General features: G+C 55.7%; 2 protein-coding genes across 2 annotated transcripts; one reads left to right on the forward strand and one right to left on the reverse strand.

Moving 5' to 3' along the window:
• Nucleotides 1-314: 314 nt before the first annotated feature.
• Nucleotides 315-950, reverse strand: LOC122319860 (neuromodulin-like). The gene is made up of 2 exons (XM_043207658.1): nucleotides 684-950; nucleotides 315-602 (listed from the first exon to the last, which is right to left on the reverse strand). Exons 1-2 carry the CDS (start codon nucleotides 948-950, stop codon nucleotides 315-317), a joined length of 555 nt encoding a protein of 184 aa, XP_043063593.1.
• An 8,514-nt stretch (nucleotides 951-9,464) lies between these two features.
• Nucleotides 9,465-9,836, forward strand: LOC122319861. Its single transcript, XM_043207659.1, has one exon. The coding sequence runs from the start codon at nucleotides 9,465-9,467 to the stop codon at nucleotides 9,834-9,836; it is 372 nt and encodes a 123-aa protein (XP_043063594.1).
• Nucleotides 9,837-12,541: the final 2,705 nt, after the last annotated feature.

Below are 12,541 nucleotides of genomic sequence, written 5' to 3' on the forward strand. Positions count from 1 at the left end.
GCAGCCGCCGCTGGATTATTATTATTTATATTTTTTTTATGTGATTTATATTTTGATTTGTGTGTTTTCGCGCGTGCGGTTTCTGACTCCACCGAAATATATTTGTGCGTGTTTGTGGTGTCATCCTGCCCTATCCCAAATACCCACAGTGACTCCTGCTGGTATCCCGGCCCCCCCCTTCCTCCAACCCCCCCCTTCGTGGCAATACAACTTGGTGGTCTTTGGGTCCTTTTTTCCTTTTTATTTAAAAGCCTTGTACACCCGCACAGCCCCGCCCGCTACCTTTACCCGGTAGCGGACCCCCTCCACACACATCAATCTCGCCCACCGCTGGGTCCTCCCTCGACGGCGCTGCCGCTCCGCCTGCGCGCACCGTGTCCGGCCACGTGTCCTCGGGGACCTCTGCCCAGGTTGCCTCCTGGGAGAATCCCCGCATCAGGATCGGGCGTCTTGGCGGTGCTGCCACCGGGCACGATGACTGCCTCTGCAGCCGTGGACGTGGCGGCGGCGTCCTCGGCGGCGACTCGAGCGGCAGCGGTGGCTGCGACGGTGGCGTCGGCCTCCTCGGCGGCGTGGGCGTCCTTGGCGGCGGCGTCCTCTTCCTCGGCGGTGGTGGTGGCGGCGGTGTCTGCCTCCTCGGCGGCGGTGGTGTTGGCGTCCTCGGCCGTGTCCCTTTCATCGACGGCGGCGGTGGTGGTGGCGTCGGTGTCCTTGGTGGCGGCGGTGGTGGTGGCGTCGGTGTCCTTGGTGGCGGCGGTGGTGGTGGCGGGGTCCTCGGTGGCGATGTGGGTGGCAACGGCGGCTGCGAGGGCGCTGCCGGCGGAGGTGCCGGTGTCCACAACGCGGCCTCTTCGTCCTCCGCTTGCTGCAGCCTTCTCCTCCACTCTCTCACGGCAGCCATCCACTCCACGTGCCGCTCCACCAACCTGTCGATCGTCGCTCGTCCTCATCCTCCGGCCTCTCCGACGAGGCCGCCGACCCGACCACCCGCCTTACCTGACGGTAACCCCTCCGGGCCTGGTTGGCCCAACGGGTGCCCTCCTCGTCAGAGGAGACCACGGGGGGTCACCGTCTCACCTCCGTCGCTTTCATCTTCCGTCGACGACAACTCCACCGTCTCCATCTCGCCGGTGGGGCCGCCGTCGACCTCCTCGTCGGAGGACATCTCCCTCTCCGATACCTAGCGCCAGGCCGGCGACGGGGACCGCGACACTAACGGCGACGCCAGTAGCTGGAGCGCCGACGACGAGCGCCGACGCCTCCATTTCGCCCCTGGCTGTTGCCGTCGGCCGCGGCCTTCCGCGCCGACCTTGCGCTTGCGCAGCTGCTGCTGCGGCTGCTGCTGCGGCTTATGCTGCTGCGGCTGCTGCTGCTGCGGCTGATGCTGCTGTAGCTGCTGCTGCGGCTGCTGCTGATGCTGCTGCGGCTGATGCTGCTGTAGCTGGCGGTGGTTAGCACGTCCTGACATCTCGGCGAAAAAGGTTGGAAAGACCGAACCTCTATCCGTCGCCTCCGACGATACCTCGGTTTTCGTCCTCTCCCACCTTTCTTCGTCCGGGGTCCCGTTACCGGTGAAAGCTTTTCTCTTGCTCTTGTGTTGGTGACCCGGTAACGGTGATCGCCCCTTATGTACCCTCCACTGACCCGCTTCTCGCGCTCCTGGCGCTCGCGCTCCATGTACGTGTGTGTGGGAGGCACTGCATCGATACTCCGTATCGTCCTCTCCCTTTCTTACGAAACACCCGTACAGTGTGCCCCCCGCAATGACGGCCGTTACTTATTGTTTCCCCTCAGAGCCAGGTTTTAACTCACTAATGTGAGACCTTTTTTCCTTGCCACTCATGCAGTGCCGCAAATTGCATATCACCGGGGAAACAAAGTCAACAATAGAAAATGGCCCGTCATATTTGGGGGCCAATTTCGCTGCGAAGCCTTCCACCGGTTTGGACAGGTGGTGCTCCTTGGCCCAGACCTTATCACCGATCTTTGGCGTCCATGGCCTCCTCCGCAGGTTGTAATGCCTTGCCTGATCCTGCGCTGCCTTCTCCATGTTACGCCTGACTAGTTCAAAAATTTCGGATAATTTTTGTGCGTTTTCCGTTGGCGTTTGCGTGGCTTTGCCGGTCCCGATCGTGTGTTCATCATATAGAGTCTTCGGGAGCCGGGGTTCTCGACCTTGGGTGACGAATGCTGGCGAGTACCCAGTGGACTCCGCCACACTGGTATTAACCGCCAGCTGTAATTCTGGCCATTTTTCGTCCCACGTCCTTTGGTCGGCCCCTGCAAACTGGGCGATCATCGTATTTACGGTCCTATTTGCCCTTTCTGTTGGATTTTCCTGGGGTGTATACGGCGCCGTAAATTGGTGTCGCACCCCCAACTCTTCGAGGAATTTTTTGAAGGACCTACTGGTAAACTGCACCCCGTTATCCGTGATCAGGATTTTCGGGACGCCATACCTCGAGACGATTCTCTCCCTTATCGCCTTTTGCAGCGATTCTGTGGTCGCCCTCCGCATCGGCACCAACTCGGTCCACTTCGAGAATCGGTCCACTAGCACGAGCAGCATTGCATTCCCGTGTTTTGACCGTGGCAGTGGGCCGACGAAATCGGCACACACTGTCGCCCACGGCTCCTCGGGAATCTGCGTCAACATCTTGCCTGCCGCCTGCAGCTGGTTCGGCTTGTACTTCAGGCACCTCTCACAGCTACGTACGTAGGCCTTGATGTCTCTGTGCATGCCCAGCCAGTGGTACCTCGCAGACACTCCTGCGATTGTCTTCCTGCTGCCCAAGTGACCGGCTGTTGGTGCGTCGTGATTTTCTGCTATCACCCTCTGTATTGATCCTCTGGGTACGCATAGCTTCCACGCGACCACGTCCTCGTTCCCCGCCCTGTGGGGTATGTGGCGATACATTTGATCGCCCTCCAGCCTGTAATCCGTGAATTTCTGCGGGTTCTGCGCCACCTTGCTTCTCATTTCCGCTATCCAGTCGCGTTCCGCAGTCTTCGGGCCTGTCTTTGTCGTCTTAGCTCTGCGACATTTCGCTGGCAGTGGCTGTCTCGACAGGGCGCCTGCCACGACATTGAGCTGGCCTTTCCGGTAGGATATTTCGAAATCATACTGCTGGAGTTCCAACGCCCATCTCGCAATCCTTCCCGACGGGCTCTCTATGCTGTTGAGCCACTTCAGTGCCATATGATCCGTGATCACCTTGAAGTGGTATCCCTCCAGGTATGGTCGCAACTTCCTTATGGCCCATACAATCGCCAAGCATTCCTTTTCCGTTGCGGAGTAATTCCTTTCCGCTCCATTTAGGGAGCGACTTGAATACGAGATTACTCTCTCGCCTTGATCTGAATGCTGCGTGAGTATGGCGCCAAGCCCGTAGTCGCTGTCGTCTGTTTGTAGGATGAACGTCTTCGTGAAGTCTGGGCATGCCAGGATTGGGTCTGCGACCAGCCTGGCCTTGACCGCCTCGAATGCCTTCTGGTGGTCGTCGGTCCACTCCCATTTCACCTTCTTTCGGAGTAGGGCATTAAGCGCATGGACTAGTGTGGCGAAGTCGGGTACAAAACGTCGGTACCATGATGCCACTCCCAGGTATTGCCTCAGCTCCTTGACGTTGGCTGGGGGTTCCAGCAACGATATCGCCGCCACCTTCTCCGGATCAGTTCCAATTCCTTAGTCGGTGATGCGATGTCCCAAGTACTGCAGCTCCTTTCTGAAGAACTTGCACTTCTCCACATTTACCTTTAGGTTCGCTGATCGCAGTCTTCGGAACACTTCCCTCAGGTTTCTTTTATGCTCCTCCAGCGTCCGTCCGATGACGATAATATCGTCCTGGTACGCAAAGGCGTGCGGCATCATCTCAGGCCCTATGACCTGATCGAGCGCCCTTTGGAACGTTGCCGACGCTGAGTGCAGCCCGAATGGCATCACCTTCCATTGGAACAGTCCTTTTCCTGGGACGGTGAACGCGGTATACTGCCTGCTATTCTCTTCCAGCGGTATCTGCCAGTATCCATCCTTCAAGTCCAGGCTGCTGATGTATCGTGCCTCCCTTAACTGATCCAGGATGTAATTGATCATAGGCATCGGGTACGCATCCTTTACCGACTTTGCGTTGATTTGTCGGAAATCTACGCACAGCCTCCATTTTCCCGTCTTCTTCTTTACCATGACGATTGGAGAGCTGTACGGGCTTCTTGACGGCTCGATGCATCCTTTTTCCAGCAGCTCGTCTACCTTTTCATTTATTTCCCCCTGCATTTTGGGGTTTTTTGGGTAGTACCGCTGCTTCACTGGCTGGTCGTCCTTCATCGTGATCTTGTGGACGGCTATGTTTGATGCCCCGCTTGACTCTTCTAGAGCTTTCAGCTCCTCCTTCAGGAATTTGGCGATGTCCTCTTCCGAAAACTGTTCTGGTGTTTCTACCACTGCCACCGACAGTCTTTCTTCCAGCATTCCTAGTCTGCGCTTCCTTGCTGGTATCGCCACCTCGAGTCCTGCGCATTTTATCTCCGCTCCTATTTTTGAGAGGAAATCCCAGCCCAAAACTAGGGCGTCTATCACTCTTGGGAGGATTAATAATTGCATCAACACCTTCCTCGTCCCGAGACCAACCACTATCTCCAGCTGTGATTGGATGCTCCCGCATCTTCCGTCTGCCATGCGCACCTGCCTTCTCGTTGGTACGCCCTTACCGGCGGCCTGCAGCCTGTCCGCCAACTCTTCGCTTATAAAGCTGGCCGTGGCGCCAGTGTCCACCGTGGCCTTCACTTTTCGTTGGTTAATGAGCACTGTGGCGGACAGCTGCATCTCTTCCGCCTTCAGGTCGCCCATTAGTTTCGAGAGGCAGCACCTTGCGATCCCTGGCCGCCCCTCGGTGGCTGGGGTCGCTTGGCGTTTCCCGCTCGTGCGCAGCATTCGCCGTTCGTGACGCTTCCGCATCTCCAACAGAATGCGATCCTTCTGTTGCGGCATTCTTTGGCCCAGTGTTCTTGGCTTCCGCATCTCCGGCATGCCTGGGATGGATTATTTATGTATCCCGGCCGTGCGTTGCGCTCGTTTGGCTCCTCTTGACAGCGCCTGCACGTTGCTGCTGGTTCCCTCCTCATGGCCGGCGCATGGTATCGGGCTTTCGGGATGTTCTCCTGCTCGAACCGCTCCCTCTGCTGGTCGAGCTCCTCAAATTCGTCCGCTAATGCCATCAGGGTATCTAGGTTCTGGCACCTGTAGGGGCGTATAAACAGCCGTAATGCTGGGGTGCTATTTTCTTTCACCCGCTCCAAGATCTCGTCCTTGTTCATACCCAGGGGTCGCATCAATGTCTGCATGTCTACCATGTAGTCTTTGAAGCTTTCACCGTAGTTCTGCTTCCTCTGCCTGACCTGATCTGCGAGTTTGCTCATGAATCCCCTGGGCAAGAAGAACTCCTGGAAGCTCTGGCTAAATCCGCCCCAGGTCTCCCAGAACCTGTTATTAGCGATGAACCATTTTAGCGCTCTGCCCTGAAGGAGCTCCGGCATCGCCCTCGGAATTTGGTTGATGTCCAGCCCGTACGTCATGGCCGACCACTCTACTTGTTCGAGGAATTCCAGGGGCTTCTCATTCCCGTCGTAGCGGAAACTCCACTCCCTGACTTGTTTTGCGACTTTGGCATACTCCTGTCCTGGTCTGCCATTTTCCTCGCGTTGTTCGCGGTTGACGCTCTTCCTCTCCTTGCTGTTCTCCCGTCGGTCGCGGCTGCTGCTCCTGCCGGCGTTCTGCATGCTGCTCACGTCCAGGCTGCGTACCAGGCCCTCGGCTCCGGTGACTTTCAGGCCGACCGACGGGTATTTGGCGTAATCCCTTTCCAGGGCCGCCAGAATTGCCAGCGCTTCATGATCATGTTCGGAGTGGTCGATGAATTCGGCCAGTGTCCGCCTCATTTCCTCTACAAGGCCCTCTAGCTCGATGCCGAGGGCGCTTGCGATCGCCGGTAAATCGTCCTTTTTAAGGTTATATAACCAGGACTTCCCCATTCTATACCTATTCTGGTCTCTTTGGTCTGAGTATCACGCTTGGGCGCCAGATGTAACGAACTGCTTTTTATGTCTCCGCTCGCTACGTAAACGTGCGGCTAGCTCAGTTGAGTTTGTGTGTTCGTCCCACCAAATTTATTGTTGCGTGACCCCGAGACCAAAGAAGAACGCAGAGTTAGGTTAGATTTAGAATATTGGGTTGCGTTTATTGCTTGCGGATTTACAATAAAGTATTCGTGGCTCTGCTGTCCGACGACTCGATCTCCCCCGCTGACGCCGGTAATGGCTCCCGCGTCGACTCCTGCGGCGGCACGCCTGTAGCGCGTCCTCCGCCTTGCCGAGTCTTTCGGGCACCGGTCGCGTACTAGGCTCGCTACGAGTCTCTCACCACTTGGCGGATATTGAGCAGAAAACCTTACTGGAGGGCTAAGCAGCGCTGCTGCAGTCAACACTCCACGCTCTACCCTGAAGTCGGTCGGGATTTCGTCGGCTGGGCCTCGGCAGGTCCTCAATCTCTCATGAGAAACCGACTCCGGGCACCTTTCGCACAACTCCCTCGGATTTTCGTCAGCTGGCCCTCAGCAGGTCCTCAATCTTTCATGAGAAACCGACGCCGGGTACCTTTCGCACAACATCCACTGGATCTTCGTCAGCTGGCCCTCAGCAGGTTCTCAATCTCTCATGCGAACCGACGCTGGGTACCTTTCGCACAACATCCACTTACTCGGACTCCACCAATACCGTCGTTTTCGAGACTCGTAGACGCACCCTACAACTTACCTTGTACCCTCGGGATCTCAGCTTGGCAGTCTCAGCTTATGTAGACGTGACCGTCGTTGGGCTTCTCGACTCGGCGATCTTGATTCCTGGTATCCTGGCACTTGTTGTTCACTTGGGCTTTCACTCGCGTTGGTACGTCCTTTTATATGCCATCCCTGTCCTGCTATTTCCCTCCATCGGTGGCGTGACTGGGTCCAAATTGCAGGACAAGTGGCGTGATCGGGTCCAAAGTGCAGCACAAGTCCCGTTAGTTCACGGTCTCTCCTCTTTGTGCTGGTCCAAAGTCCGCCAACTTCACCGTTATAACGGGTACAAAGTCCAGAACTTCACCGTTATAACGGGTACAAAGTCCAGAACGGTACCGTTAGTTCACGGTCTCTCCTCTTTGTGCTGGTCCAAAGTCCGCCAACTTCACCGTTATAACGGGTACAAAGTCCAGAACTTCACCGTTATAACGGGTACAAAGTCCAGAACGGTACCGTTAGTTCACGGTCTCTCCTCTTTGCGCGGGTCCGAAGTCCGCAGACTCACCGTTATTGGGTCCAAAGTCTGCAGACTCACCGCAGCATTGAGTCCAAAGTCCTTTGCACCGTTATTTCCCTTTTCTTCTGCACGCCGCGCATCCCGCTGTTGCTATGCGGCTCTCCTGCACTCAAACTTGTAAGGCGTTTTACAAACCCTTACAATGCTTAATGCAGTTTTCTACGCTCTCGAGGAGTGCCAGCAGCACAAAAGACGAATGCCAAAATCCGACAAAGCACTCTTTGGCAAGCGGTGTTCTGTGCTGGTCGGCCTGTGTCTTTGATTTTTATACCTTGAAGAAACCTAAAATTTTGATATAACTTAACCTTCGTAATTAAATTAGTTGTTTTGATATCTAGTGAAATTTGTTAAAATAAACTTAATCTTGAAGTTACTTCGGTTGTACCTATTTTTTCTCTTGTCGAATGAAAGTCCCCAGAGCGGTAGACGCTCAGCATTGACAATTTAGCATTTGTCACAACAGAGTCCTTCATTGACCTCACATTCGTAAGCTCCTCCCTACACGGTGCTACGCAATGGATGGTTAGTGATATGTACACGGGAAGCGACCACCAAGCTATCATCTGTAGCGTTGGGGTGTCCCCTGAGCCAAGAAACGTGCAGCCATCACAAATTGCCTACCGAAGCGAGACCCTCGACCTACATGTCTTTACGGAAACGCTGGGGTCTGGGCTGACCCGATTGAATGAGGAGGGCTTACCCTACGATGCCCAATCTCTGGCTGACGCAACCATGGACAGCGTCAAGGCAGCCTGCAATAGCAGTATGAACACTCGACGACTGAACGGCACCCATCACCCCCCTGTGTGCTGGTGGAACGAATGCCTTACCGAAATCCGTAGTCGTTGCATACATGCCCGTAGGCTCTGCCAGCGCGCCAGAGGCACTCCAAATTTCCCTGTACTCCAGGAAAGTTTTAAAGTAGCGAGGAAGTCACTCAAGAATGCCATTAGGGACATCAAAAGGGAGTGTTTTCTCAGGCTGTGTGACAATGCGGATAAGGACCCATGGGGCGCCGCATATAAAAATGTGGTGAAGCGGCTGAACTCTGGAGGTAGTCGTGTCCCCACTGATGCATCCTCCCTAACAACCATAGTAGAGACGCTGTTTCCCCAGAAAGCCCTGCCTACTCTCCAGAGCCTACCACCAGACACCGATCCTGAGCGCCGCCTTTTTCCAGTCTCGTCTGCGGAAGTGGTTCTGGCCGCTAGCAAAATTAAGCCAAACAAGGCTCCTGGTCCTGACAGTATTCCCAATAGGGCAATCAAATTGGCTCTCAACTTACACCCTGAGAAGTTCGCATACCTGTTTACAAGAAGCTTCGAGGAAGGCACTTTTCCGAGTCAATGGAAGACGCAGAAGCTGGTACTGATTCCAAAACCAGGAAAGCCCCCATCAGACCCCTCAGCGTACAGACCGATCTGCCTCTTGGATACAGCAGGCAAGATCCTTGAAGGCCTAATAGCCAGCCGTCTGGAAACGGCCATTGAAAGGGGAGGCGGCCTCGCCCACACGCAATTCGGATTCCGCAAGTCCCGGTCGATCCCTAGACGCTATTGGCATGGTGGTGGACATTGCTTCCAAAGCGATAGAGGGCACGCGGTGGAAAGGGGGTGACAAAGAGTACTGCCTCATTGTTACCCTTGACATCAAGAATGCCTTCAACTCGGCTGACTGGGGTAGCATCCTGCGTGCGCTTTCAGCGTTTAACGTGCCGAACCACCTCCTTAACCTCATCAGGGATTACTTCCGAGAGAGATGGACGGTATCCTGTAAGCGCTGGAGTCCCCCAAGGCTCTGTCCTCGGCCCTCCACTATGGAATGCCATGTATGACGGGGTCCTACGACTGTCAACTCCCCCTCGAACGCGCCTCATCGGCTTCGCTGATGACGTGGCCATTGTCACAGTTGAGAAAAACATCCACGAGGCAGAGGAGTCATGAAACTGATCCATCCGTTCCATCATACGTTGGCTGAACGCGGTTGGCCTGGAGCGGGCAGCCCACAAAACCGAAGCTGTGCTTGTCAGCAGCCACAAAACCGTTGAAACGGCTCGGATCAGGGTTGGCGACCAAGTTATCAACTCCAAGCGAGCTATACGATACCTTGGGGTGATGATCGACACCCGTCTATGCTTCAGAGAGCACCTGGACTTTGTCAACAGGAAAGCGGCGGTGGCTGGGCAAGCACTCTCCAGAATAATGCTCAACTCCAGAGGCCCCAAGCAGCAGAGAAGGCAGTTATTGATGAGCGTGGTAAGGGCAACCATTCTGTATGCTGCTCCAATTTGGCATACAGCCCTATCAACGCCAAGCTACTTCAGCGGGATAGCCAGCACCTACCGCCTCTGCGCGCTCCGGGTCTGCTCTGGCTTCAGGACGATGTCGGACGATGCCGCCCTTGTGATTGCGGGTATGGTACCAATCGACTCCTCGCTAGGGAAATTATCTCCCTACGCTCATCCGGCCCTGCTACCAGTGCCGTAAGGACGAACCTTCGTGCGCTGAGCATTTCATCTTGGCAAACCCGGTGGAATGCCTCGACGAAGGGCAGGTGGACCCACCGCCTGATCCCAGATCTGACATCCTGGATGTACAGGAAGCACGGCCAGGTTAACTTCGACCTGACGCAGATCTTCAGCGGGCATGGGTGCTTCCGCAGCTATCTAAGGAGGTTTGGCCACGAAACCGACAGCGACTGCACGCTGTGTGGAGCAGGCATCGAAGAGGACGCCGAACATGCCTTCTTCGTTTACAACAGAATTGCAGCGGCAAGGCATGAAGTCGGCGTACAAGTTGGTGGAGCCTTCTCTCCGGACACCCTGATCGCAACCATGCTGTCGAGCGAGTCAAACTGGGCGCTGATAACGGCCTTTGCTGGTCAAGTTACCAAAGAATTGCGTAGACTTGAGCGCATAAGAAGAGGTGCCTAACTTTGGGCTTTGCCCCTGCGAAGCAATACTTCGCGGTCGTACCGCATGGGCTCATCCCAAGTTTAGATTAGCATAATTAAATTATACTGTAGTTTATCCTAGAGCACTAATAAAAAAAAAAAAAAAAAAAAAAAAAAAAAACCCAGGCGCAAACACAAGCCGCCCGACGGGCGCACCCACAAGCCGCCCCACGGGCGCACGCATCAGCCGCCACCCCGGCGCACCCACGGGCGCACTCATCGGACGCCAAGACGTACTCACCGCCACGCCCTGACGCTCAACACAGCACCAGGTACACCAACGCGTGCACGGCCCCAAGCTGGGCCGGAGCACTACCTACGCCCGATCCATCAGCGGTTCAACGAAACCCATTTTGCAAAGGGGCCAAGAGAGTCCGCTTCAGCGACCTGGAACCACCGCCTCCATCCTGCGGTATCGCTGACGCTGAGTACGACGCCGAGGAGGAACCAAGATCCAGAGGCCACGAAGAAAACTACCCGGAGCCTTGGATAGGGAAGTTTCTCGAACGAGAGCTGTCCCGCTTCAACAACATCGCCAACGTCTCCCACATCGCCGAGCACAAGATCGTGATGCGCCACGATCGCCCTATCAAGCAACTATATCATCCACGGAATCCCGCGATGAGGGCCATCATCGACCAACAGATCGACGAGCTTATCCGCGACGGACGCATAGAGCCTTCCAAGAGCCACCATAGCGCGCCGATAGTCATCGCGGCAAAGAAGAATGGAGAGGCCAGGATGTGCATAGACTACCGGCAATTGAATGACAATTCGATCCCCGACGCTTACCCGCTGCCGCGGATCCCCCACATTTTGGAGCGGCTGCGAAACGCCCGCTATATATCGACGTTGAACCTGAAGAATGGGTACTGGCAGATCCCAGTCGCCCCGGCCAGCCGCGAATGCACGGCATTCACTGTCCCGGGCCGCGGACTATTTCACTGGAAGGTGATGCCTTTCGGGCTTCACTCGGCTTCGGCCACATTTTAACGGGCGCTGGACACCGTCATCGGCCCAGACATGGAGCCACACGCTTTCCCCTACCTGCACGACATCATCGTCGTCGGGGCTACGCTCTCCGAGCACGTACGAAACTTGCGCGAGGTATTCCGACGGCTCCGAGAGGCCAATCTCCGGCTCAACCGAGAAAAGTGCCAGTTCTTCCAGCGGAGTATAAAATATCTTGGCCATGTAATCAGCGAGGCCGGGATACAGACCGACCCCGACAAGGTTGCGGCCATCCGGGAACTGACCCCACCCACGAACCTGAAGGAGCTTCGCCGATGCCTCGGTATAGCGTCTTGGTACAGACGCTTTGTGCCGAACTTCGCGGACGTGGTCGCGCCAATGACCTCGCTGCTCAAGAAGGATCAAAGCTGGAGATGGGCAGAGAAACAGGAACAGGCGTTCCAAAAGTTGAAGGACCTGCTCACGGAGGCACCGATCCTGGCGTGCCCGGATTTCGAGGAGAAATTCGTACTTCAAAGCGACGCAAGCGAATACGGCGTGGGAGCCGTACTCACCCAGACCATCGACCAGCAGGAGCGTGTAATCGCCTACGCCAGCCACCGGCTAAATACCGCCGAGCGCAACTACTCTGTCATAGAAAAGAAATGCCCCGCGATAGTTTGGGCCATCCGTAAGATCTCGAAGGATACCGCTTTGAGGTGCTCACCGACCACCACTCGCTAAAGTGGTTGAACTCCATCGGCAACCCCACGGGCAGGATCGCTCGGTGGGCATTGGAGTTACAGCAGTTCCAGTACGACGTGACATACCGACGCGGAACCCAGAACCTGGTCGCAGACGCACTGTCACGCCAGCCTCTGGCCACCATGCAGCAGGCACTAGTTCAGGACAACGGTTGCAAGTGGATTGCAAAAATACTACAATGGATCCGACAGGAGCCGGCCAAGTATCCGGATTTTCGAGAGGAGAACGGACAACTCTACAGACGCATCGGGCTGCGCCCGGAGGATGAGGAATACATCCCCTGGAAGCTATGCGTGGGCACCCACGACCGCGCAAGAGTGCTGACGGAATGCCACGATCACCCCACTGCAGGCCATCTGGGCGTGCGGAAAACAAGCACCCGAGTCGCCCAAAAATACTACTGGACCGGATTATTTCGAGAAGTAGCCAAATACGTACGACGATGCCCAGGCTTCCAGAGGTTTAAGGTAAGCCAAGAAAAACCGGCCGGGAAAATGTTCACCCGCCAGGTTTTTTTTTCTAA

This window comes from Drosophila ficusphila, unplaced genomic scaffold, assembly GCF_018152265.1.
Source record: "Drosophila ficusphila isolate 14025-0441.05 unplaced genomic scaffold, ASM1815226v1 contig_256, whole genome shotgun sequence".
Taxonomy (NCBI): domain Eukaryota; kingdom Metazoa; phylum Arthropoda; class Insecta; order Diptera; family Drosophilidae; genus Drosophila; species Drosophila ficusphila.